Raw genomic sequence first — 27,138 nt, forward strand, 5'->3', positions numbered from 1 at the left:
CGGGCGGCGAGGCGGCGAGGGCGGCGGAACCACCCACCAACGAGCCGCCGAGCGGAAGTAGCGCGGCCGGAAGCGCGGGCTAGAGAGTCGCCACGGGGGTGGGGGGAGGGAGCACTCAACCCGCTCGGCCAAGAAGAGGGGACCGGAAGTGCGAACCATAGAGACGGGCGGCTCCTAGAGCGGCACGGCTAGGTAAGCACTCTGCTCGGCTGCCTCAGCCCTCCCGGAGGTCGCCCAGCGTTTGGCAGTAGCTATCAGGAGCAGCCCTGGGGCTGCCCCCCGTAATGCCGTTCGGCTGCAGCAGCCCCTCTGAGGCGGTGCCTTATTTGTACTCTCGCGGGGAAGGAAGAACTAGGAACTCAGAACCGATGGCACTGTAGTGTTTACAGGGAGCGCCTGGGCTTGGTGCAGGGGGCGAAGCATCACATGGAGTGCCTGAAACCTACTCGAGAACACTCTCCGCAGAAAAACAAACCAATACAACGCAATACGCCCTCAGCATGGGGCTACTATCCGCCCTATATACCGCGGGCCCCCGCCGCCGACCAATCAGCGGATGCCGGCAGCCCGCTCCGCTGTTCCCATTGGTGGCTGAGATCCCCACTCCCGCCCCATCTTGCCTCACAGGTGCGCGGGCGCCCTCTATCGCGCCTGGTACCTCGAGCCCCGCCCACCGACCAATCCGCACAGGGCGAAGGTTAGTATCTGTGTTCTGATTGGGTGGCGAGAAAGCGGCCCCGCCCCTGACGGCGCGTTACGCAGCACGGCGGTTGGCGGCGGCTGTCGGCGGAGCGGCTCTGCGTTTGGGGGACGGGAGGTGCCGGGCGAGCCCGGTAAGCGCAGCCCGCGCTCATCGTTAGCGGCGTTCTCCAGTTCGGGCTGCGCTCAGTGAGGATCGGGTACCTTCCGTAGGTTTGGGGCGCGGCTTTAGTCGACGGAGCTCGGCGGGCGCGGCCCGCTCCGGCCCCCTGGGCCTGCCGCTCCGGCCCGCTCCGAGCGAGGGCCGCCTGACGCCGCGTCCCGCCCGCAGGTGGTGCGACGCAGCATGTCGGAGGGCGAGGCCAAACAGGCGCCGAGCGGCGGCTCCGACCCCAAGCCGGACTCTGCCTCGTCGGGGCCGGGGATGACCTCGGTGTCCGCGCCCGTGACTTCCGCGGCTCCCCCGGAGGAGGAGGAGGAGGAGGAAGAGAGCGAGGACGAATCCGAGATCCTCGAGGAGTCCCCGTGCGGCCGCTGGCAGAAGCGGCGTGAGGAGGTCAGTGTCGGCGTCCGGGCCTCTGCGTTGCGGTGGGGCGGGCGCCGGGCGCTGCCCTTCCCGCAGCCATCCCTTCGGGGCCGGGGGTCGGGAGCGGCCTTTCTGGGCTGTGCGGCGGCCTGAGGTCCGCCTGCGGTGTTGGAGGCCCTTCCGAACGGTTGGTATCGAGGCCGCTGCGTTGAGGAAGGGCTCTTCCTGGCGTTTGTTTGCTGTCTTGTTTCCCAGCTCTTGTGCTTGGGGAATAACAAAGTGCACCGGTTGCACAGCGCCTGGTGAATGGAGTGGGACCTTCTGTGGAGCTGCCCGGTTGTGCAGACTCATCAGCTACACGTTTGGGTTTGCTTTGAAGCCTTTAATTAGGGCTGGTTCTTGCAGACTTCTGGGCTTGTCTGATTTGCATTCGTTTCTCAGTGCATGTATTGGGACCATCCTCTACGATGGCATGAGTAGATTAGATCACAGAATGGCCAGGGTTGGAAGTGACCTCAAGGATCATAAAGCTCCAACCCCCTAAATTTAATACCAGACCAGGCTGCCCTGGGCCCCTTCCAACATGGTTTTGGACACCTTCAGGGATGGGGCATCTACAGCCTCTCTGGGCAGCTGTTCTAGCGCCTCACCACTCTCATGTTAAGAACTTAAGATCTGAATTGAAGAACTAAAGATCTTTCAGAGCTCTTCCCATTTCTCTCTGGGTTCTCCTTACTATCTCGGGAGCCTACCTCCAGAAATTGGTTTCTGCTTCGTGTTCTCTTAGTGAAACCTGCTGTGGTTGGGCAAGCTGTGTGGTTGAGGAAATCTTACCTTTAGTGCTGCAAGACGGGTGCTGATGTTGCCTTACTCAGCCAACTCAAAACAGGCACAGAGATGTCTGCGTTAACAGATACATTCATAGAGCAATGCAAACCCGTGGTGGTGAAAGAGTCCCATGTTCTATGTAAATTTGGAGGTCGAAATAAGGTCAAGGATGCCCTGCACCTCCTTTCCTTTATTTATTTGAAGGCTATCCTGTATTCATTAATGTATTCCAGCGTGTATTAAGAGTGCCTTCAGTTGTGCACCTGTAAGGCGAGGCTTCTATGTAAGGCTCTAATTCTGTTCTTTGGAATACATTCCTTATGACAACCTGAAACTATTGTTAGAAGTAGTTTCCCCCCCCCATGGTCAGTGCTGACTCAGTGCGCCAGAGAGGCTTGGGAATGAATGAATCACAGAATCCCATAATGGTCTTGGTTGGAAGGGACCTTAAAGACCACCCCATTCCAACCCCTGCCACGGGCAGGAACACCTCGTGCTTGGAAATGAGGATGACCGGTTGGTCTGATTGCAGACCCCTCTGTTTACTGGATATCTGAGCTTCATTTCAACTTGACAGATATCAAAGTAACACCAGAATGATTGTTGGAGGCCACAAAAGGAATTGTTGGTTGATATGGGGTAAAAATGAGGCCTCTGATCCTCAGCCCCTCGTTGTTGAGGTGGTACTGTTCTCTTGCAGAGATGCTGAGCATTTGTGTGTCTGATACAAGCTGCAATTGTATGTCAGATGTGGCTTAATTAGATCTAAGCTCCCATGACACCTTCGATCTCTGCTTGGGTCAACATGTAGTGTGAAATTCCAGAACAACACCTTTACTTTCTGAACATCCCAGCGTGCCCAAGTGCAGCGCTATGCTGCAGCAGCATCCCTGTGAGGGCTGTCAGTGGGGCAAAGCAGCCAGCTCTGGTTCTTCCGGTCTGTGTACCCATGCAGACAGCTCTTACTCACTGCCCCTGGGCAGCAGGGTTACTCCACAGGGAAGGAATGCTGCGGCCTCCCCTCCCACCGTGATGCAATGCTGGTTCGTGATCCCAGCAATGTGCTCTCTGGGTGCTGCCAGAGCAGAGTAACGTGACAATATGTGCAGAAGGTGGCCTGTATGGCCTGGGTGCAACATGTCAGCTCCCAGGTCTTCAGCTCTTCACTTCTCAGCTTGAAGCATGGATTTAGAGCATTGTAACCATGTTTATTTGTTAACAGCACATGGGTACCTCCCGTATAAAGACAGGCTGAGGGGGCTTGTTCAGCCTGGAGAAAAGAAGGCTGTGGGGTGACCTCATTGCAGCCTGGCAGTACCTAAAGGGAGCCTACAAACATGAGGAGAATCAACTCTTTGAAAGGGTAGATAACAGCAGGACAAGGGGAAATGGTTTGAAGTTGAGGGAGGGAAGATTGAGGTTGGATGTCAAGGGAAGTTCTTTACAGAGAGAGTGGTGAGGTGCTGGAACAGCTGCCCAGAGAGGCTGTGGATGCCCCGTCCATCCCTGGAGGTGTTCAGGGCCAGGTTGGATGGGGCCCTGGGCAGCCTGGGCTGCTATGAAATGGGGAGGTTGGTGGCCCTGCATGTGGCAGGGGGTTGGAGCTTCATGATCCTTGAGGTCCCTTCCAACCCTGGCCATTCTGTCATTCCGTGGCAGGCCTGGGGACACGGGCAGTTGCCCATCGCCGTGCCCTGCTGTGCTGTGTGTGCCTCGGGAGCTGCCTCGAAGCGCCACATGGGCACGGGCGGACCAAGAGGCCTTCAGGGATGTCTCTGCTTGTTTTCCTACGACGTTCTTCCCACTTCTTCGGAGCCGTTTCTCTCTCCCTTCACTAAAGCTCTCTGAGCTCTTCCAGTCCCTCGCGCGTGGAAGGAGCCCCTCCCAGCGGGCCGCGGCCTTCTCAGCCGGGAGCGGCCCCAGAGTGACAGCTCCTCCAGCCAATGCCTCTTGGAGTAGGAGCATTACATCACCTACGGGAGCTCCCATTGGCAGCGTGAGACCCCGCCCCCTTTCGCAGCAGCTTCCGTTTGGAGCCGTTCGGCATTCCCATTGGCTGCGTGCGGTCCCGCCCCCTGCCCGATCGCTTCCGGTTGGCCTTGCTCCATATCCCCGCCGCCCGCGGTGGGGGCTGTGCGGTCCCGGCGGAGCCGGGCCTTGTGTTCGAGCGGTCAGGCAGAAGCTGTTAGAATACGGCCTGTTCTCTGCTGGAAGCTTTCCCGGATCTCCCGCTATTCATCGTGTCTTTGTTTTATGACAATGGTGAAATCACATGGCAGTGCCGGGTTTGTGTCCGGGGTGAGCAAACGAGGCTGTGTTGATGGGGGGCGATTCGTTCTAGAGACAGGGAGCTTCTCTTCCACACTTAGTGCTATTCCCACCGAAGCTCGGCAAAAACTTTCCAGATGAGGCTTTCGCACCCCATCGTGTCATCCAAGAGGTGCTGTTATAAGTGGATGGAGAAGGCTGATCTTCCTCAGGGAGCACTTAATGGAGAATGGTGTGGTTCTGCTGTTATGTACCTTCTGCACTCCTCCTCCTGCAGACAGCAGCGTAGCAGTCTCTGGGCCTCCTTTCCTTCAGACAGCTCCCAGACTCCTCCCAACCCTGCTGCCAGCTCTGTGCCCTCCTGTGGGCACACTGAGGGTCATGGAGTCATAGAACGGCCTGGGTTGAAAAGGAGCACAATGCTCATCCAGTTCCAACCCCCTGCTTTGTGCAGGGTCACCAACCAGCAGACCAGGCTGCCCAGAGCCACATCCAGCCTGGCCTTGAATGCCTGCAGGGATGGGGCATCCACAGCCTCTTTGGGCAACCTGTTCCAGTGCCTCACCACCCTCTGGGTGAAAAACTTCCTCCTAATATCTAACCTAAACCTGCCCTGTCTCAGTTAAAAACCATTATTCCTTGTCACTCCCCACCCTTAAGAAGCTTTTTATGTTGTGGAGCTCAGAACTGCATACAGTCATAGAATGGCTTGGGCTGGAAGGGACCTTTTTGATTATCCATTTCCAACTCCTGCTGTGGGCTGGGTGCACCCTCCAGCTTAGGCTGCCCAGGATCCCATCCAGCCTGACCTTGGGCACCATCAGGGATGCAGTGGTTAGTGGAGTTGTAGGAGGGAGCAACAGAGGCTGACGGCTTCTCTAAGTTTGTGTTTTTCTTGATTCCTTTTATCTTACTGACAAAAAAAAAAAGCCAAACAGACCCTTTTTTTCTGCTGCCCCCATGTTACTCTATGTTTTTCTGTCACTCACATAAATAATCTTCTTTTTGAGGTTGTCCAAATATCTTCAGAATTATCTGCTGTTTGAGCTATGTCTCCTGGATCAGAAGCTTCTTATAGGACAGTAGGAATGTACATAAGGTACATTTTTAGACTACTGCTGCTGGTAGGTGTTAAACCTGAAATGTTAGAGCTTCAACTCAGTACAGCCCCAAGAGCTATGCAGAACAAGCAAGAAGTATCACAGATACAGCCATAGGAAGCCTTGTGCTCTGCTGCAGCAGAATATTCTTCAGCTTGTCTGTTTGTTGGCATTTTCAGCACGGTATTAGTGTTGAGCTTGGTAAGTGCATGTTAGGGGAGAGGCTTCTGAGATCCACAACTTCTTTTCTGCCTTACCCCTGAGGGAGATCTCCTGTTTATAAGTGTCTGTGCATGCAGCGGTTGCTGTGTTGCTGGATTCTTGCTTTCCTATTTCTAGTATTTTCTGCAGTCAGGTAAGCTGGTTGAACAGAGCAGTCTTTCATGGCTTCCTTTATGCAGTGTGCAGATGAGATGGGTTGAAGAAATTCCATGTGGATCTCAGATGACCTGTAAAACTTGAGAACCAACATTTCAGGCAGCGTAGGTTGTTCCTGTGCATAGCCATGAAACTAGTGTTTGATTCTTGCTCCTCTGCATTGTATCTTGATACTGAAAGTTAATATGGGCAACAACGAAGTCTTTACTGTCATAGTATTGTTGAGGCTGGAAAAGGCCTGTAAGGTCATCCAGTCCGACCATCTGCTCATCACTGCTGTGCCCACTGTACTGAGTTTCTTGATATTGGAAAGTGAGGCACCGTGCTCAGAAAGGTGGCATTTCAGGTGCTCTGAGCTTTGCCTTTGCTGTTGGAGAGAGGAAGGGTAGTAGAGATCTTCAAGTTGGGATGAGGGGGGCTGCCAGCTTTTTGATTGGTTTTGGCTGTGGATCCTTTTTCCAGCTGATGGGGAAAAAAAGAAACAACAAATGCCATGCTGTAGTTCTTGTGGTTTTACTCGACCATTGGAAACGTTTGAATTGTGCAGCCCTTCAGCACTTTTATTGGCTCATTTAAGGATGTCCTGGAAGGAGTGAGATGCGTTTGAATGAGAACAGGGGCACAGCAGAAAGTAGAGGGAACTGAGTCTTTGTCTGGGGCCTGTCCTCTACAGGGCCATTGTGTTCTTGCTTATTGACTGTAACTGACAGCTGGCAGCTTTCTGGGTGCCTCATCAGCCAGCAGCACCTCTCAGCCTTTATGCTGCCTCAGTGGGGGAGCAGGCACAACCAGAGCAGCTGTCTGCTGTTTTCCCAGCTTTCCTGGGTGGTTAGGAGTGCTAGTTACACTCCAGCTGTCCATGACTAAGGTGTAGGGTTTGCTTTGCATTCTTGAAAGAGCAATTGTAAAAAAATAAAACGCATTCCATGTAGCTTATTGGCAGCACCAGAGCGTTACTCTGTTCGAATATTTGTGCTACAGGGTGAATAGGGAGCATGCCTGCACAGAAAACAGAAGTTACAGAAAGAGTTTAGTGATAATCAGGCACAGGACATGCACAGTGTTTCATCCCTTCTTTCCACCCTTTTGGCTTCCCTCAAACATCTCATAAGTACTGCACCCACATTTTCCTCTTCCGTGCCCAAATTGCCCATCCCTGACATTCTGAGTCGTGGGTTCCTTCACGCAGTGTCTCCACTTGGTTTGAGTAATACTGCTACTCCCACTGGACTGCTTAGGTGGATTTGCTGATGGGTGATGACTTCATTGCTCACCTTTCTGTCCGTGCAGGGCCTTGGGTTCGGTGTTGCACTCACCACTGATTGAGGTTGTCTGGGTTCTTCCCTCTGTTGTGGTGGCTCTGATCATTGATGTAGTTTGTATTTTGAAGAGCTTGGAGTTTATACTCTCCAGATTTGAATTGAGTGGTTACAGTTCTGAATTCTGCTGCAGACTTGAATGTCTGGAAAGGTGTTGGTACAGAACTTTAATAAAAATACTGAGCAGAACTGCCCAGATTGAGCCCCAGGGCTGCCATCTCCACCCTTTAACCCTACTGTTCAGCCAGTTCTTCACCCAGTGTTCCTGTTTGTCTCACAGTCAGATGGTTTGTGCAAACTAATACCTCTGGGACAATGATCAAAAGCCTTGCTGAAATCAAGGGGAACTACACCCATCATTTTCTCTTTGTCCACTGAGCAGGTGGTCTTACCATGGGAGGGTTTGTGAGACAGGAGTTTCTTCTTGTGAATCCACATTGATTGCGCCATCCTTTACGTGCCATTCAGTGGAGCTCAGGTTCATCTCCACAAATTCTCCCGAGTACTGAAGTTAAACTGACAGGTCTGTAATTGCCAAGGTGTCCTCTCCTGCCCTTGTAAATTGGGGTATTGTTGGCTAGTTCCCAGTCTGATCCTCCCAAGACCTTTGATAGATCACTGAGGGGAGCGCTGCTATGCCACCTGCTGCCTCCCTCAGCACTCTCAGATGAATACTTTCAGGACAAATGGACTTGTATAAAAATGCTCAACTGATACAACTGGTTCCTTACAGTTTGGTGTCAATGATTGGAAAGTCCTTGCTTCCCACGTTGCAGTCCTCCAACTTGTCGCAGGACTGGACAACCCAGGGCTTATAATTAATATCAAAGACTGAAGCAAAAGAGACACTTAATGCTTCTTCCTTTCCCTTTTCAGCTAAGCTGGTCTCATGCTACTCATGCTTGACTCAGGATGCAGTGGGGTTGCCTGCCCCTGTGCTTTTAGAAGGTGATTCTGAAGAAGTAACCAGCTCTTGTGGACATCTCAGCCCTCAGAGGCAGATTCACAGGGCACCCTGCCAACTTGTTCCCTGAGCAGGTTGGGGTTTGCTCTCTTAAAACCAGTGGTAACAATTCTGCTGTTTTTCACCCTTCCTACCTGTAGGGTGAGGGAACCCAGGCTCTGGGTCACTGAGCTGTTCAGTGAGAGTTCATGTTAACCCTTCCAAATAGTGTGTTAAGAACACAGGGTATTGTGTTTGAGGCAGTCTTGTTGTTTCACCAGCATAGTCCACAAGACATCACTTGTCTTTGATGTGGGTCATCAAATGACTGCTGAAAATGGAACAAATCAAAGTATTTCCCAGTTACTTGACAGATCTTGCAGGCAGAGAACTTCCATCCCCTTCATCCAGTGTTAATGCCCGTGCACTCCTTACCCTTCAGAGCAATTGAAAGATACCATCTTGGATTTGTCCTTTTTATTTCTGCTTGCTTGCTTGCTGCAAACTACTGAGTTTGTAGGTAAGCTGAGCTTTACATTCCTACAGCCACATCTGTCTACAATGTTCTTAACTGCCTCGATGCTTCTAACTGGTTAAGTTTGCTCTGAGAATTACCCTCAGTGATGTGGGTTTGGTGTCGTGAGTCATAGGTGATGCCCTAAGATGTTGCCTATGAGTCATAGAAATGCTTTGCTTTAGATAAAGTGCCCAGAAGTTACATCAAGTTCCTCTGCCTGCGTTATTGAGGCAGATTTTGAGTAGCTGTCAATACTTCAGGGCTGCAGTAATGAATCCAGCAGTCAGAAGTTCTGTGTAGGCAGTGAATATAACAAAATAAGAGAATACTGAGGAATGCATGGGCATTTGGTGTTGCAGTCATGGCAGTACTTTGTTGCTGCAATACTAGCTTTGTCTTGACTGGGCTCTTCCTTCAGCTGCCTGAAGTAGAAGCCTTTGGGCAGTCATCTTTGGTACACTGATTGTAATAGGTGTTCTTGCTGTCATGCCTGAGAGTTTTCTCCTGCTAAATATTTAATGGATAAATGTTTTATCCTTGCAGTCTTCAATCTTTCATCATTAAAGTTGGAGAAGACCTCCAAGTCCAATTGTGAATCCGTCACCACCATGCCCACTGACCCATGTCACACAAGACCCCAAGTTTTATTTGACAGTGGAACATAACAGGCCTGATGCAGTATTTTAATGTCAGCATCAGTGTGTTCGTGCAGAGAAAAACACTTTCTTACAATAAATACAACAAATATTGTATTTATCTGAATATAATGGCAGACTTTTCACTGCTCGGTTATGCTGTTAGTGAGAGGTAGGAGAGGAATGGGATCATTCATGCTAAGCTGCTTCTCTTGTCATTGTTTTCAGCAGTTACTTCCTGTAGCTTGGTTTGTCTCTATGTAATTATGAACTGTATTCTTTATTCCTATCTACACCGTGCCATTGCATCACAATTTATGACTCAGTTTACTGAGCAGTCTGTATTGTTCCAGCTGTACTGTTCTTGTGGTCATTTATTGCTCCTGGGTGTCATCTGCAGTTTGGGGATGTTGAACGTCATCAGGCCTCTTCTGATTCCCTTGGAACATCTCCAGAGAAGCCAACCTATATTGATTGGCTGTTAAAGTTGTTGAATTACACCATCAACTTAAAAAGCTTGCACAAAAGCAGGCTTAATACTTACATGGGCTCCTTTCTCTGCTCACAGCTGTTGTGTGCATGGTCTGTCAGTGTGTTAGTCCTTCTGATCATGCGTTGTATTAGGAGCTCAAGGTCAGCTGATGGAGCAGCTCACTGGTTGAAAGCAAATTGGAAATTGGATCATGTATAAGTGGCTGCCAGGAGGAATGGGTTTGTGAGGAAGCCTTTGTCTATTGTGAGAAGTTTCCAGCAAATGTTTGATGGTAGGATCCCTACTGAGTCTGGAAACAAACCAAATCTGTGTATTGACTTACCTCAAGGGGAGTCAGATCAGCTGGAAGTTAGGAAAGCCAGCTGCTGGTGAATTTTTAATTTAAATAAAAATTAACTCACAAAGTTCATGATGCTTCAAATGGAGGATGTGAAACGATGATCTAGCCTGCTAACTTGTATCTTCCTCCCTCCTTCCCGTTCAGGTGAATCAGCGCAACGTGCCGGGCATCGATAGTGCCTACCTGGCTATGGATACAGAGGAAGGTGTGGAAGTTGTTTGGAATGAGGTTCAGTTTTCTGAACGGAAGAACTTTAAACTTCAGGAGGTACGTTGACCCCAAATGGGATGGGAAACACCACGGAATCACAGAGCAGTTAAGGTTGGAAGAAGTCTCTGGAGGTCACGTGGCTGCACCCCGCTGCTCAAGCAGGGATACCTACAGCAGGTTGCCCAGGACCCTGTCTGTGTGGTTTCTGAACATCTCTGAGGAGGAGCAGTCAGCTGCCTCTCTTGGCAGCCTATTCAAGTGCTCCATCACCTGTACAGTTAACATATGTTGCATCAGGGTGACGTGCTTTCCATCAGGGTGGAGTTTTGGGCATTGGTTCATGTGGGTTGTTGGCTGCATCAGTAACTCCTCCAGTTTGGAGTGCTGTGCTGTTTAAACGTAGCACATTCAGCTTAAGTCTGACTGCTGCAGAAAATGTAACTGAGAACTGCTGGCTTAGTCTTGGTGATCAAACTAGGCAGTGTAAGATGAACTCAGGTGCTGTTTGTTCTTAGTATAGAAGCTTGAAGAGTATTGCCTCATTTCTGAGGTCCCAAACCCAAGAAGAAAGTAAGGTGTGGGCCAACCTGGTCACTAGTGTAACATGGCTTTGTCTTTATGTCACAGGAGAAAGTTAAAGCAGTGTTTGACAACTTAATTCAGTTGGAACATCTGAACATTGTAAAGTTTCACAAATACTGGGCTGATGTGAAGGAGAATAAAGCCAGAGTAAGTAAAACAAGCAACCTGTTGGGTTTTCTTGCTGTATATTCTGTAGGCAACTAGTGAAGCAGAAGATAATATCTTATACTGCCCCACAGGTAATCTTCATCACTGAATATATGTCTTCAGGGAGCTTGAAACAGTTTCTGAAGAAGACAAAGAAGAACCACAAAACTATGAATGAAAAGGTAACTGGTTTTTTTTCCTCTATGTATATTTTCACTTAGTGCCTTCCGTTTCCAAAAGGCCTTTCAGCAAAGGTTCCTAATGAGAAAGAAACCTGGTGATAACACGTGGCTGATATTCTTTGTTGTTATTGTAAGCTAGTTTAATTGCAGGTATTCTGGGATGTCTTTACTATGCTGCTTTGTTTCCTTGCACTTCTGCAGCTTTGTGTGAATGGTGTGACAGCTTGTCCTATTTCCACCTGTGCATGCAGGAAAGAGGGAGGTGGTCTGTGCAGAAGAGGAGCTGGGAGGGAAGGCATGTGGACATGTAGAAACTAAACCGAGTGTGAGAGTACTGAGACAGTTTTTACTTCCTACACACCTTTGTTGGTTAGGAATCACTGAATGGAGGGGGGTATTAATCTTCCATGTGAATGGACTCTGAATCACTGAAGTATGGATTAGTTCTTGTTCTCTGAATGACTTCTCTCCTTCTTGCTCCTATCTGTAGGCCTGGAAGCGATGGTGTACCCAGATCCTTTCTGCCCTCAGGTATGTGAGTTGCTGATCTCGAGGTCTAGCCTCTGTTTAACTGTAGCATTTCTTGTGCTAGGATAGTAAAAGCTTTAAGTATACGTGCTGTTAAATGCAAGCAAACTCCACTGAATGGAGCCAGGAGAGCATTTTTGGTCACCCACCCTGATTCTTATCCCAGTTGACTCTGCAGAGGGTCAGCTGCACTTCCTACAACAGAGGAAGGTCAGAGACATCCCAGAGTCTGTGCAGTCCATAGAATGGCTTAGGCTGGAAAGGCCCTTAAAGCCAGTTCCAAATCCTGCTGTAGGCAGGGTTCCCACCACTAGGTCAGGGTACCTAGGGCCCCATCCGACTTGGTCAGTTAGACCAGTACTAAAGCTTCTATGCTAAAGGTGCAGAGTGAGTTTTGGATCCCAACAGTTGTGACTGATATGGTGGTGAGTGTGCAAATCAGGCATCAGGGAGCTTTTCCAGGTGTCCAGCTTCATAACCTGGGCCCAAACCACTGTCAAGAGGATGTTGCAAAGAACTCTTAAAGGCATTAAATTCTATGTGAATGAACTGTGAAAAATTTTCTTCAACTTGGCAGCCTGCAGTCCTACAGCCATGCAATGTATTCATAATTATTGTGGTGTCATATTGCTAGGAGCACATATGAATCTGTACACAGCTCGGTGGTGCAGATCTGCAGCCATCCTGATGCAATCTGGTTGAATAAAACATGGAGAGGATTTGTTTTGTCTTCAGGAGTCTTCCCTATGTGAGCCAGATTTGGTGTGTGGCTGAAAACAGCCTTGGAAAATAATGATAACCCAGAATTCAGAGCAAGACTCCCCCTCCATGGAGGAAATTCTGTTTCTGTGTAGCTAAGTGTAGCTGCTGAGGAATATCTGGCATTTTAATAAACGTTTGGGAGCTGACAGTCTTTAATTGTGCAGAATGAAATATGAGGATATGAAATATCCTTAACTGTACCTGGAGCCCCAGCACTGAAAAGTTCTCTCTGTGTGTGGTGGAAAACAGGACTGATTGTGTTTGTACAGCACCAGGCACTTTTGGGATGCCCGGTGAAGAAGGGCAGAATAAAACTTTGATCTTTTGGTATAAAATTTTCACCCTTTTAGCACTCACCTAGCAGTAATCAGGTGGATAATGCAGATCTGGTATCCTGGATTTTGTAAGAACTGGTTAGAAGAAGCTTCCTTTCTTCCTTCAGTTTTGGAGGTGGTTGTTCTATTCTAGCCTAAATACTGATGTCCATCACAGAACTGTAGCTCCCTGCTATCCTTGGCCTGTACCCTGTGCATTCCTGTTCTCTTCTGATGCAGTCCAGGGAAAGGATGAGGGGAGGGATTCTTGCCTCAATCTGGGATTGCTTCCTGACCACTGTTCTTTCTGAATATCCAGCTACCTCCACTCCTGTGACCCTCCAATCATCCATGGCAACCTGACCTGCGACACCATCTTCATTCAGCACAATGGATTGATCAAAATTGGCTCAGGTAAGGCTTTTTGGAGGCACCCCATGCCTATGAGGCAAACTGCTCAATCAGAACAGGGCATCTAACCCTTTCAAATCCACCTGGCATGATAGGCATGTGTGTACGTTTCCCCCACCTCTGCATCGTTTGGGCCAGGGACTGGCAGTCAGATTCACCCTTGGCTGGACCACCTTTAGGCACAGGAAGGGCTGACACTGAGTACAGTTTCCCATGTCTGCCCCACCTCAGTTTTTGATCTCAAGGGACCAATCTCAGAAAAGATGTTGCAGCTTTCAAGTTTTCTATGTGCATTATTCTTGGATTCATCAGCTTGGCAATTTTTTTTTTTTCCTGGTTAATACACATGGAGTTTGTGTTGGGAAGCTTTGAGTGCTGTTTGGAGAGCTGTGTCCACTGAGAGCTTCTTGTACCAACCAATGTATCAGAGCTATAGGCACTGACTCCAGCAAGCTGCTAGTCTTGGCATCCTCACCCAATGTCATTTGCTTTAGCTTGGACTTCAGGATGCTAGCTTGCATTGTGCCTGTGTGGCAAAGACGTGTCCTGTTCAGGCTTGTGCCAAAGTGCTTTCTTTCAGACCTAAAATGTGGTTTTGCTAGCAGTGCAGTGCATCCTTGCTTACTCATTTTTCTTTTATTTTTTCCATTTGTTCCTACTGTGTCTCCAAAAACGCTTGCAGTTCAGATGCATTCTCTGGCACCTTGACATACCCTTCCAACTGACAGCAATCTGCTGTGAGTGCTCTTGACCCCGAGGAGTGGGCACTTGCTCTCCTTTAGGCTTTTGTCTGTGTGAATCCTTGGTTTGATGCAGGCAATGTACAGGAAAGAATGTTGTGCTTTACCTGCCATCTAAAAGTACTCTCTTCATAAACTGCAGACCTCTGTAACTTCTTTCCATCAGAGAGCTCTTACATTATCTCTGTTACAGAACTGGGGTCTCTGTTCCCTGACATGTGCATATACCCCAGGGAGGGTGAGCCAGGACAGAAAGAACCCTCAGCTATCTGACTGTAAACTGTTTAACATCTTGCACTTCATGCAGACTGATCTCATTATGGGGTTCACTTTATCTTTTTCTGAAGTTGTCCAGGTAGGAGGAGTTTCCAAGAGTTGCACATGTATCTGGTTGCTGGCAGACAGCTGGCTCTCTGGCATTAGATTCAGGCCACCTATGGGAAGCCTATTGTAGGTTCTACTCAAGGAGCATGTAGGAGATCCTTCTCTTTCTGCTTGAGTTTGGAAATATTATACAGCTGGAATCTTTCTGACTGGTAGCCAACGCTTTGTTCGTAAAAGCAAACCTCATTAAATTGGTATCTGGAGCTGAGGTTTTAGCAGAGGGTAGTTCTGCAGATCACCAAGCATGGCATTCTCAGGAGCACTCTGTCAGCAGTGCCCTTCAGAGGCTGTCTAGAAAGGTGGTTCTTCAGTGTGGGTCACACACAGCTGCCTGCTCTCTCAGTTTCTCAGCTTTGGTTCATGGTGGAAGGAACAGAAGCAGTGGGATGAATGGGCCTCTTTCAAGGAGCAGGGGTTGTCAACCTGTGTGCTGTAGCAGCTGTATCCTCAGCAGGACTCCTTGCTACTCCTCAGGAAGCAAAAACAAGGAATTCAATCACTACTGGACTAGTAGTAGACTGGGTAGAAGGAAAACATTTTTTATAGTAAGGGTCATGAAGCACTGGCACAGAATCATAAGGGTTAGAAGGGACCACTGGGGGTCATCTAATCCAACCCTCCCTGTTAAAGCAAGTCCCTGAGACTAGGTTGCATAGCAGAGTGTGAGCAAACAACCTGCTCTGAGCACTTGGTATAAAAAGCAAGACTAGCATGTAGATTGCCATCAGTTTGTATTGCATCTAAACCAGAGCAGGCAAAAAAAATGTCTCTCTAAGTTTCAGAAGGTGTAAACAATTCACAGATGGATTATTGTGGAAATAGTAACCAGGTCCTCCTGAGTGTGCACATGAAGTCTGAAAACAAACTGTTCTGGAAGACAGCAGTGCTCTAAGATGCAGTAAAGTCTTTCCATGCCTAGGATATGGATATGACTGAAGCATTACCATAACCAGGGCATGAATCTGTGCTTATGGTGAGACTGAATGGAAAGAGCTTTCTTGAATCAGGACCATAAGTAGGTGCCTGTGTTTTGCCCTGTTGTAATACAGGCATGGTGAACTTGTGGCATTATGTATATGGATCTCCTGAGGTAGATTAGCAAGATTTTGGGAATGTTAATGCAGCCTGAATGCACCTACTCCCAGCACATGCCTCACAGAGGTGGTGGATGGCCCTGCAGACACCTGAGGTCAGGCTGGATGGGGCTCTGAGCACCTGGTGGAGCTGTTAGGTGTCCCTTCTCAGTGCAGGGGACTTGGATCAGGTGGCCTTTGAAGGTCCCTTCCAACTCAAATGATTCTGTGATTTGTTATTTACCTGCAGGCAGATGCTCAGCCACTTGCAGGAAAGCAGGGCTTTGTTACACATAACAGCTGTTTGGGAAGACAAATGCCATAGCTCTGAGTGTCTCCTGTGCTCACCTTCCTTGTCTCAGCTCTTGTTGCTCAGCATGATGTCATATGGCATGAAATATCCCTTTGGTCAGTTGGGATCAGCTGTTCTCACTGTACCCATCTCAGCTTCTGAGGAACTCCAGCCACTTGATGATGGGGTAGCAGAACAGAGAGGAGAATGCCTTGTCTCTATGTTAGTGCTTTTCAGTAATAGCCAAAACATTGGTGTGTATGGCCTGAAATCCCAGGCACAGAACTGTGTGAGTTACTCTGAAGAAAATCAGCTCTGTCCCAGCCCCAGCTGGTGTAACTGCACAGCTGTGGCCTGCTCAATTCACTTCACTGCTGACCACAGAATGAATAATGTAGGAGGTTTGATCCTTTCTTAAACTTGAGGAAAAAATAAATGAAGTGAGCACGTGTGGTCTTGTGATCAGAAGACAATCTTCCAAGTGTTACAACTACGGTTCCAGCATAGGCTGGAGTTGAAGCTGGCAGTGTTGCAGAATCCATTCCCATTCCTGTGCTGCACACCAAGCTTCAGAAGTCAGAACTCTTGTCATCAGATGCTTGTGACTCCCTATCCCTGCTGGCTGTGCAGTAGCCAGGCAGGCTGTTTCCACGTTCAGACCTTAGAGAGTGTTGCTGTGGGATCACTGACAACATTAAGCCCATCTTTTTCGCTTCGTGTAATTACTTCTCAGAGCTGGCTGATATCTGAAGAGTTCTGTGTGTACTCAGAAGAAGTGGGGCAGTAATCCTCGTGGATTTAAAGGAAACAGTGATTCAGTGCCCTATGATCTACTCTTTAGTGCTGTCTCTGTCCCCAGCACCATTGAAGGCTGTGCTTCTGAAAGCTCTCCTTCCCTGTGCTTTTAACAAGAGAAAACATCGCTGGTTGTGGGCAGAAATCAGGGGCAAGGCAGCTGCTAGGTGAATCCCACAGAGTGCTCATCCATCTGCGAGGTGAAGGAGTACTAGAAGAGTGGTGGCAGCAAGTTGTTGCCTTACGAATGTGTGGTACTTGCTCCTGTAGCACTTGTTTAGGTGCTGCAGCAGCCCTTCTGTCACTTCCTGCTGCTGCATCAGATTGCAGAAGCACGTGTTACTGTTAGGACACTGTAGTTCTGGATTTGCCACCTGTGCCGTGTAAGGAGGAAAAAAAGATTGATTTCGGGAGTAAAAGCACATTGAGTTTTGGAAATAGGGCTGAAATCTTTATGTGCTGGGAGTCATCTGGGGAATAAAGAGTTGGAAAGAGAGAGGATGCCTTGTGCTGCTCAATGCAAAGCCGTCAATGAGCCATTTGTTTACAGACCACTTATTCTCATAGCCTGAAGTGCAAGGTTAGTAGAGCTAAGGAGAAAGCCTCAGATGAGCAGAGTGTCTTTAAGAGCTTGTGGTGGGGATGGGGAATACCTTGTCGCTGGTGTTCTGGAGATAGGAATGCTTTTTGTGGCTCCCAGTACAAGAAAGACAGGGAGCTGTTGGAGAGGATCCAGAAGAGAGCCACAAAGATGATCAGGGGGATGGAGCACCTCCCTACGAAGACAGGCTGAGGGAGCTGGGCTTGTTCAGCCTGGAGAAAAGAAGGCTGCAGGGTGACCTCAGTGCAGCCTGGCAGTAACTAAAGGGAGCCTACAAACAGGAGGGGAATCGACTCTCTGAAAGGGGAGATAACTGCAGGACAAGGGGAAATGATTTGAAGTTGAGGGAGGGAAGCTTTAGGTTGGATGTCAGGGGAAGTTCTTTACAGAGAGAGTGGTGAGGTGCTGGAACAGCTGCCCAGAGAGGCTGTGGATGCCCCGTCCATCCCTGGAGGTGTTTAAGGCCAGGTTGGATGGGGCCCTGGGCAGCCTGGGCTGGTATGAAATGTGGAGGTTGGTGGCCCTGCATGTGGCAGGGGGTTGGAGCTCTGTGATCCTTGAGGTCCCTTCCAACCCTGGCCATTCTTTTTTTGATTTCTTCCTGAGTTGTGGTCAGATGAAAATATTCCTTGTGAGATGCATTGCTTTCTGTGCACTCTCCTGTGGGATCCACGTGAAGGACCGTACTGCATCTGTGCAAACCTTGCTAGCCCAGCCATTGGGCCTGTGAAGGGAGCACACTGCAGGGTGTTTCACTGCAACAGGTCAAAAGCATTGAGTGCCGGGGAACAGGTGTGTGTTTGGGCAGGATGTCTGATGCTGCTTTTTGCTCGTGTTAATGGTGCTGAGCTGTATCTCTTATCTTTGGGAGTGTAAGAGCCAGTAAGAGGTGAACAGGGGCAGAGAGCACCCACAGAAAAGACAGAACTTCCAACTTTACCTTAGCTGTGATTTCCTACTTGACAGAAGCTGTCTGTGTTTTGCAATGACTCTGACCTAGCTGTCTGTATCAATGTGAAGTGCTTGCTGTTTCATCAACTCATTGACTTCTATCTTGTTTTACTCCCCGCTCACGGGCTGCTCTGTTACCAACAGTCTTTCATAGGATATTTGCTAATGGTGAGCAAACTTCTCCACTCCTGTGATGTGACTGCCACTCTATATGTAACGTACATGACTTGTGTGTATGTATATATATATTTATATATGTGTGTATATACGTATATATATATCTGTACTACACACATTATACTTTATTTACAGTGTTCCCTTGCTATAAGGCTGACGTGTACAGCAGTTTGGCTTAGGTGTCTCCTACTTTGAGACCACGTGCTTTGTGCTGGGATGGAAACAGTTCCTCTCACCCTGAGCCTTACAGAGAGGGAGCACTGCCCTTTGTGAAGTCTCCTGGTTGTTAGTTCTCTTCCTCTCCTCCTTCTTAGCTGCTAGTCCATGGACCCTAGTGCATGCTGGCTCCTGCATGTCAAGCCAATGGGATGCATTCTTCTGAGCTCTCCTGGCTGAACTTGCCACCAACATTAGGCTGTTTCCTGCTACTGCTCTGCTAGACTTGGCTGAGCGCCCGACCTGGGCTGGCCTTTGCTTTGTGCTTGGATATCCAATTGCTTGCTTGTAGTTCTAACTCCTTAGCTGTTTTGTTTTTAAGACAAATGTTTCACTGAGATGCCTGGCTCCTGGTGGCCGGAGATCTGCCACCCCAACGAGCCCCTGGTTGTGACATGAGGTTCCCTGTTGGTTTCCCCAGAGAGAGCTCTGATTCTTGGAGAAACCTGGGCGTGTGAGGAGGGTGTTGGGTTGCAGAGACTGAAGGAAGATTTGAGTGCTGAAATTTATAACCCCATTAAATAGATATCTGTACCTAAATTCAAAGTATTGAATTTATATTATTTTTGCCATCAGGGTTGTTAGAACTTGTTTCTGCTGAATGGTTTGGGAGCATATCAACCATCAGTCAGCAGTGGTGGAAGTGGAAGGCCTGTCAAATAGGCTTTTGCATTTTACAGTCAGTCAGGTCTTTGTCGACCCATCTTAGTGTGGGTGCAGCAGTTGCACACAGCTTCTTTTTGGAGCCCTTTGAAGGCACGTGGAAAATAAGTATTTTAGAAAAGTCCATACACTTCTTCAGATGAAATGCTAATCAGCTTTTAAGTACCTGCTTCAGAGCCTGCATGCAGGCAGCTGTCGGTCAAGTATTCATCTTTCAGACCTTCCTTATCAGTTCTGTGCCTACTGTTCTGCGTTTTCTGTTCTGGCAGCTTTCACTTTCTACCTCCATTGACTGGATGTAGTCAGACATGGCAGTTCAGTGAATGCTTCTTACTCCAGAGCTGGATGAACTTCCAGCATCCATGCGCTGACACTCTTGCAGTAAGGAAGGCCAGTGGTATCCTGGGCTGCATGAAGAGGACTGCCACCAGTAGGTGAGGGGTGCCATCGTTCCCATCTGCTCTGGTTTGTGTCCTCCCTAATAAAAACACATTTGTCATCTTAGTGTACCACTGAAGTGAAAGGCAAAGTGCAGTTTTCTGTAGCCTGGTAGCTTTTTGCAGCAGTGAAGGAGAATGTAACACATTCTGATTCCCATCCTGGCCCTGTCACCATCCCTTATAGTTGCAAACAGATGCTCTCAAGTTCACTTGAAGATTTTGAGTCCCTGTGATGCAATGTGACGAAGGTAAGGTTGTATCCTCTGACACTGGGTTGCTTAGCAAGCCTGTGCCTTGTCTGAAAGGTTAGTAGTTGGTCCTTCTGGATATCATCTTGTTTTCTTTTGCTTCCTCAGCCTGCTGCAGTCTGGAGTGCTGTGTACTTGAGCACTTTGCTGCAATAGTGGGATAACATTCCTGTTTCAGAGGATACTTAGATGTATGCAGCTGACATCTGGGTGGTGGCTCAGTTCTTCCTCCAACCCCTGTATTTTTGAAAGGGAAAGGAAGGGCAGCTGAGCAGATTCTTCCCTAGGTGCAAGAAGGAAGGGGTGAATGCAGGACAAGTGGGTGTGAGCTATATTCATGGCCAGAAGAAAATGTCTTCTGCAGCATGTAGTGCTTAAAAAGGCAGTTCACTGTGAGACTGGGCATCTGCAGCTTGACATTGGTGACAGCTGGGCAGTAATACCACCAAGTGAGTCGTTGGCTGGCACTCCTGGCTTTCTGATGAGCTGCCTGTGAAGAGATGTTCACAGTAGCTTATCCTTGAGGGTCTGACAGGTCTAGCAAGCTCTGTGTGTCCCTGCAGTAATGCATATTATTCCATTTTTCTTGTTAGATTGATCTCAGCTTGCCAAAAACAAGTTGCTCGTTCTGCTTTCTACTGCACTTGATGTCTCTTCTTATCACCTGCTCTTCATGGGCACCATATTTGGCTGAATCCTTCTCTAAAATCAATTTTCTGCTTCACTGATTCCCTGCCACACTGATTAGTTGTGTGTGGCACTGTCTTACAGTCTGTTCTTCACTGCCTTCCCCTTCTTTGTGACTGAGAAAGGCACACTCATTGTTGTGATCTGACTTTCATTTTTGACCTTCATTGTTTGGCTTCCTTATTGTGATTTTTCCCTAGCCATCATGCATCTGATTCTTGACATAATGAAGTCATCACTTTATATTGCAGTGGGTGGCAGTCGAAATGATGTGGAAATCGTTCTAAGAGCTTGTATCAGAGGTGTCTTAAAGTCTGTACTCATATCTTCTAGGCTGTGAGTGTTTTATACAGCTGAAGCCCTTCTCAAGCATTCTCATCTGTGCTGAGTTGTTTATCTACCAAGCTGATGGTCATGCAGTAATGACTCGACTGAAACCCAGAGCTTGTTGCCCCAGCTTCTGAAGTACTGTCACAAGCTGTATTAACAGACAGCCTCTACCTTTTTTTTTCCCCCAAACTTTACTCTACTGACATGGAATCACAGTTCCTGGGAATGCCTCCTGTACTGTGGGGCTGAAGGATGTGCTTTAGTGGTGGCTTGGAGTGTTCTGTGGATGGTTGGGCCTGAGGATCTTGAAGGTCTCTTCTAACCTGAGTGATTCTGTGATTATTGGGACAGGTTGAGCTCCACTGAAACTTGCTTTTCTCATGTGAGAGTGCCTGCATTACATCACTGGTTAAGTCTTCTGTTGTTAATGCCTTTTTTGGTGATTGATCCCTGCCTCTTCCTCCCTCTTATCTATTGCCTAGGAACGAGGGATGGGATGGCTGGGTGGATGACTGTCCCTTTCCACCCAGGCAACAGAAACAAGAAAATGAAGCTAATCTGAGGATTGTTTAGAAAAATGCTTTGTATGTGGCTGATTCTGCTCCACTTTTGGCAGGGAGGTGTTCCCTGGGTTAATAACACACCAGATTTCTTGTCTGAGGACATAGGTTCAATGCTTGATGGCCTGTCTGCTTGGTGGAAGTGGGGTTCTTCAGTTTGGAGAAAGGGAGGCTGAGGGGAGACCTCACTGTGCTCAGTGATGACCTGAAAGAAGGTTGCAACAAGGAGGTGTAGGTCTCCTTTTCTCAGTTGATAAGAGCTAGGACATGAAGTGGCCTCAGGTTGTGCCAGGGAAGGTTCAGGTTGTGTATTAGGACTCGGTGGGTCTGGCTGATGGACTGGTGTTGACTTGAGATGACCTGAGTGATTCTATGCACTGAATTCCTTCAACACTGTCACAGAATTATAAGGGTTGGAGGGGATTTCTGGGGTCAAGTCCAACCCCCTGCTAAAACAGCTTCCTTGCAGTAGGGTTGTATGAAAACAGACAAAGTAAGAGCTCTTGTATACAGAGCATAGTAGGGGTCACTGAGGTGCTCTGACTTGGTTACAGCCCGAGCCTCGGGTGCCAGAATCTCCCTGGCACTGCCAGCCTGACTTGGTGGAAAACTTTTATCCTTCACTCCAAGTTTTCACAGCACTCTGCTGGCTGTGTCTCTGCAGCCACATCACATTTCTGACTGCAGTTAGAGGATTTTGCCTAAGGAGGCTGTGGATGCCCCATCCCTGCAGGCATTCAAGGCCAGGCTGGATGTGGCTCTGGGCAGCCTGGGCTGCTGGTTGGTGACCTGCACACAGCAGGGGGTTGGAACTGGATGAGCACTGTGGGCCTTTGCAACCCAGGCCAGTCTATGATTCTGTGATTTGTTCTGTGACTGGGCCAATTGCAGGGGCAGGTGGGTCAGTAGTGTAAAATACAGAAGCCCAGAGCTCATCATTTGGGAGTTAAAGAGGGTCTGGGCTCTGTGGCCCTGCTCATCTAGAGCAGTGTTGTTGGGAAAATGCAGAGCAGGTTTTAAAAGGAAGACCAAGAATTTTAACTCATTTTTCTTAATCCTGTGAAGCTGAAACCTGTTGGTATCTGTAGAGCAGAGTAAGCAAAAAAAAAACTGCAAGCAAAAATGAGGGTCCATTCTTGTGTTCTGCTCCTCTTTCTTGTTGCTGGGAGTTACTCCCTCCCTTCCTTCACCTCTGGGGCCATGCAGGGGCTGGCTGCTGGAGTCCTGTGCTGTCAGGATGGTCAGGTCTCATTCAGCAGCTCTGCATGACTTTCCTCTTGAGGAACCTTGGCTCTGGTGTCCTGCTGACGTGTGGAAGGGTCAGCTGGGAAAAGCTGCCTCGTAGACCTGTTCTTTTCCTGGTGCCCTGAGGTAGTGACTGTAACTGCAGTGATCCTGGCTGCTCGTAGGGCTTTTGTTACAGCTGGGTTGCTTACAACAAATCTGATTTAAGTGAGGTCCTTTCAAGGCTTGCATTTCAACAGGGCATTCCTTAGGACACGTCTGGGGATGGGCTGAGATGTCCTGCATCCTAAGCATTCGTTGCTTTCTTCTAGTGGCACCAGACACGATAAACAACCACGTGAAGACGTGTCGGGAGGAGCAGAAGAACCTGCACTTCTTTGCTCCGGAATATGGAGGTACGGTGTGCCATTCTCTGCTTGACATTCTCTCTGCCTCACTGAGGCTCCCAGGCTGTTGTGCACCTTGTTTTCAGCTGCAGTCTTATAAGCAATGTCCCATTATCAGTTTCTGTGTTATTTGCCAGTTTAATTGTTCCAACTCCTTTTGCCTTCTGATAGCACAGGAGGGAGAGAAGGCTGCAGGTTGTCACAGCTCGATACAGAGGTTGTCCTGCTGCTGGGTGCAGGAAGAGACTGACAGCGGTGTTGTTTCTGTGTTACAGAAGTTGCCAATGTTACCACTGCTGTGGATATTTATTCCTTTGGGATGTGTGCCCTGGAGGTGAGTTGGGAATACTCTGATTATGGGACAAGGAGAATAAATTCAAGGGAAGGACGTGGCTGTTTGGAGTCGCTGTGGTTATGGGTGTGTTAGTTTGGTAACAGGAGCTTTTTATTCTCTGAGACAAAGGCACTTTGCCTTGCTGAATCTTCAGACATCCTCTGGAATCTTCTGCTACCTTTTCCCTATTGGAAACTTGTGGATGTGTTGGCTGGAGTGAGTTCTGGATGGCATTGTGTGTGTTTGCTTTTCTGCTTGTAAAACAGAGCTATTCATACAGCCAGGAGGGCACTGCCAGGTTCTGGCAGCAATCCATTTACTGCTTCATTAGAGGATGGGAATTGTCAAGCAGAACTACAGGCCAATGGACCATGAAATTCAAAATAGAGAGTCTAACTGTCTGAGGAGGTGCTGGCATAGTTTTAAGGACTTCTTGGCAATCTGTCAAGGTGCTGGAACCAAGCTATCATAATGGAGCAGTTATTCTCTCTGCCTCCACAAACCGTCACCTTAAGTAACACCAATCAGCTTGGTTGGTATGATCTCATACTTGCCAGCAGTGATCTTAATCACTTCTTAGTGAAGTCCAACGTGCTGCTTTGTGCTTGCAGATGGCAGTGCTGGAAATACAGGGTAATGGAGAGTCATCTTACGTGCCCCAGGAGGCCATTAACAGTGCCATCCAGCTGCTGGAGGACCCCTTGCAGAGGGTGAGTGCAGAGGGGTCAGCGCCCACATGGACCTGCGGGCCTTGTGCGTGGCCTCATTCTGTCTTTGTCTCGTAGGAGTTCATTCAGAAGTGTCTAGAACAGGACCCAGGCAAACGTCCTACAGCCCGGGAGCTCCTTTTTCATCAGGCATTGTTTGAGGTGCCATCATTAAAGCTGCTTGCTGCTCACTGCATCGTCGGCCATCAGCGTGAGTACGGTGTGCCAGGGTGCCGCGCTGTTACCTACAGCTTTGCTGAGTTACCGCTGCGACTCTCTAGGTTTTTTTCTTCTTAGTGTGGAAGAGAAATGTGGTTGTTCAGGTCTTAACTTTCTGTTTTTTAATAGATATGATTCCTGAAAACGCTTTAGAAGAAATGACCAAAAACCTCGACATGAGTGCCGTGTTGGCAGAGATCAACCATGCGGACAGGGAAGGAGTCAAAATGATGTGAGTAACCCTTGGTGTGCTCAGAGGGGTCTGCGTGGGCACTGGGTGATGCTGGAGGATTTCTTGCTGCTGTCTGCCCAGTGGGAGAAGAACTTGCACAGACAGACTCCACGCAGCTCAGATCTGCCTTCCTCCCAAGCTGATGGGAGGGAAATGGGCACACTGTTGCTGGAGCAATTTGTAGTAAAATCTGGCCAGAACAATTTGGGGAAGCAATTTCCAAACAGTTATTTGCACTGGACAGCTCTCTAAAGGGAAGTGCTGCCTGCTTCTGCCACTGTTAAATTGTAGCCTTGCTGTTAGCTTCTGGGAGCTGCTGTGGGAAGAGTGCAGTACATCTCACTCTGACTGTACTTACCCTGCCTGCTTATGTGGCTGCAATCTGGGATACGGAGATTTGAAACTGCATCCAAACAGACTTGAGTGGATGGTAATGTGGTTCTGCTAATGGCTTCTGACTGCAATACTTCTTTCCCTCCAGATTCTCACAGTCTCCAGCACTGGAGCTGGACAAGTTCCTGGAGGACGTAAGGTAACAGAGGTCATTTCTTGGTGTGTTGGTTGGATTTTTGGAATAGCGTGTGTTTGTTTTTAAGTACCTCTTTAACTGTGTGTGAGACTGGAGTGATTTTTCAGGAGAGGCATAACCTCAGATCCGGATTCTTTGTAGGAATGGTATCTACCCACTCACAGCTTTTGGGATGCCACGACCTCAGCAGCCCCAGCAGGTGGTGGTGAAGTCTCCCATTGCTCCACCATCAGTAAAAACCCCAACTCCAGAGCCGGCAGAGGTGGAAACCCGCAAGGTGAGACATGGCACCTCCACTCCTCCCTGTGCAGCTGTGCTCTGAGCAGCAGTGGCTCACGGGGGCGTCTGTGCTTCTCTTTCAGGTGGTGCTGATGCAGTGCAACATTGAGTCAGTAGAGGAGGGAGTGAAGCACCATGTATGGTCCCACCTTCTGGCTGAGTGTTCTGTGTGTGTGTGGAGGGGGTGCTGAGCACGTGGCATCACTGTGCTGATGTGCTGCTGGGGTCTGGTGTGATGTGCTGCTGCCAGAGCTGCAGTTCTTGGGGCACAAAGCCAGATTGAGGCCCAGCTTGGGTTGGAAGAGTCCCTTAAAGGTCACGTCGTCCTGTGATGAACAGTGACATCTACAGCCCGTGCCTATAGATGGCCTGCTGCTTAGCTAGCATTTATGGCTTATCCTCCAGATACAGCCTTAGAGCATTCCTTCCACGTGGTTGTGCTGCTGGCAAGGGTTGGGAGTAATAGAATTGGGTGTGTTTTTTCCTCTTAGACTCCAGTGGAACTCTGCAGGGGCAGGGAGAGGGTGATTCCTATCCCAGTGGGGATCTGGGGGAACATTCCTAGCTGTGTTGGCTGCTGCCTGTACTGTGGCAGCCTGTCAAATTGCGCATGCTCACGAGAGCTTCTCTACCCTGCAGTTAACACTGCTGCTGAAACTGGAAGACAAGTTGAATCGACACTTGAGTTGTGACCTGCAGCCCAGTAAGTGCCTCTCCTCCTGTATTCTCATGCACTGGAGTCAGCAGTGCAGTCTGGGTGTGGGATTTACACGCTTCCCTGTGTTGCAGATGATAATATCCAAGAACTGGCAGCTGAATTGGTCCAGCTTGGATTCATCAGTGAGGTGAGCAGCTTCGAGTCTCGAGCAGGGACGTAGCTCTGCATTCCTTTCTCAGGCTTTATTGTCCTTGTCTGCCTGGGAAGGTAGGAGAAGTAGCACGTGTTCCTGCCATGCACATGGCCATGGGCAGGTTTTAAGCAAGCTTTTGGCTTCGCACCACCCCTCACTCTGACTTGTTCCCCCAGGCTGACCAGAGCAGACTTACCTGTTTACTTGAAGAGGCATTCAGCAAGTTCTACTACACCCGGAACGGAGCTCTGACGGCAGTGACGGTGTCATCGTAGCATCCCTTGGCTCCAGGGCGGCCGGTGCAGCTTTGTTGCCTGTGACCCCTTCTGTGTCTGTCCATCACCGTAGGGCATCAGCAAGCCCCCAGCTGCAGTGCTTGGAAGCTCATCCTGCATGTGCTGTGGCTGGGCCCAGCAACAATCCTCCCTGCCCGCCTATTAAAGGGGACTTTGCGCATCAGTATTATTTCCAGCCCTGTTTTTGTTGGGATTTTGCCAGGTGGTGCTGGGGAGCCAGGTCCTGGCTCGGGGTGTTCTGTAGCCCCGTTCATGTGCATGGAATTTGTTCTGTTTGGATTGTACAAAGTGTCTTTTTGCACAGCACAGAAATGGTTTTTTCGTTTTCTTTTTTTTTTTTTTTTTTTTTTTTTTTATTTTAGGGATGCAGAGGGGGGCCCGGAGGCCCTGTTCCCCCTCTGTATCCCCCCCAACTCTGCAACCGCCTGTGGCAGCAGTCACGAGCCTCGTCCCTGGGCAGAGGGATCCAGCACCAGCCTGGCCCTTCGCCTCTCCGCTCCCCTTTGGCTGCACTTTGTTTACTCGTTTTGCACAGCCCCGCAGCTCTGCACGTCGGCCTGCGCTGCAGGTGCAGGGCTGCAGCGTGTGCTCCCCTGGGCTGTGTCCCCTGCTGCAGCATCCTGGAGCCGAGCTTGGCCCTCCTGCCCTGCTGCTGCGTGCTGCCGCGGGCCCCCTGTGTGCTCGGGGCCTCTGGCAGGCAGCCTGGAGCCCCGTGCTGTTG

General features: G+C 49.1%; 1 protein-coding gene across 1 annotated transcript; it reads left to right on the plus strand.

The window, feature by feature from the left end:
• Positions 1 to 781: 781 nt before the first annotated feature.
• Positions 782 to 26,580, plus strand: NRBP1 (nuclear receptor binding protein 1). The gene is made up of 18 exons (XM_042809137.1): positions 782 to 908; positions 1,031 to 1,255; positions 10,191 to 10,313; positions 10,884 to 10,985; positions 11,078 to 11,167; positions 11,658 to 11,698; positions 13,091 to 13,185; positions 22,896 to 22,979; positions 23,246 to 23,304; positions 23,916 to 24,014; positions 24,090 to 24,222; positions 24,360 to 24,462; positions 24,944 to 24,994; positions 25,133 to 25,268; positions 25,354 to 25,407; positions 25,910 to 25,973; positions 26,060 to 26,115; positions 26,298 to 26,580. Exons 2-18 carry the CDS (start codon positions 1,046 to 1,048, stop codon positions 26,394 to 26,396), a joined length of 1,599 nt encoding a protein of 532 aa, XP_042665071.1. The 5' UTR covers positions 782 to 908; positions 1,031 to 1,045; the 3' UTR covers positions 26,397 to 26,580.
• Positions 26,581 to 27,138: the final 558 nt, after the last annotated feature.

The sequence above is a fragment of the Centrocercus urophasianus genome, unplaced genomic scaffold (genome assembly GCF_019232065.1).
Source record: "Centrocercus urophasianus isolate 14NV4802_14NV808 unplaced genomic scaffold, USGS_Curo_1.0 seq_10, whole genome shotgun sequence".
NCBI classification, from domain to species: Eukaryota; Metazoa; Chordata; class Aves; order Galliformes; family Phasianidae; genus Centrocercus; species Centrocercus urophasianus.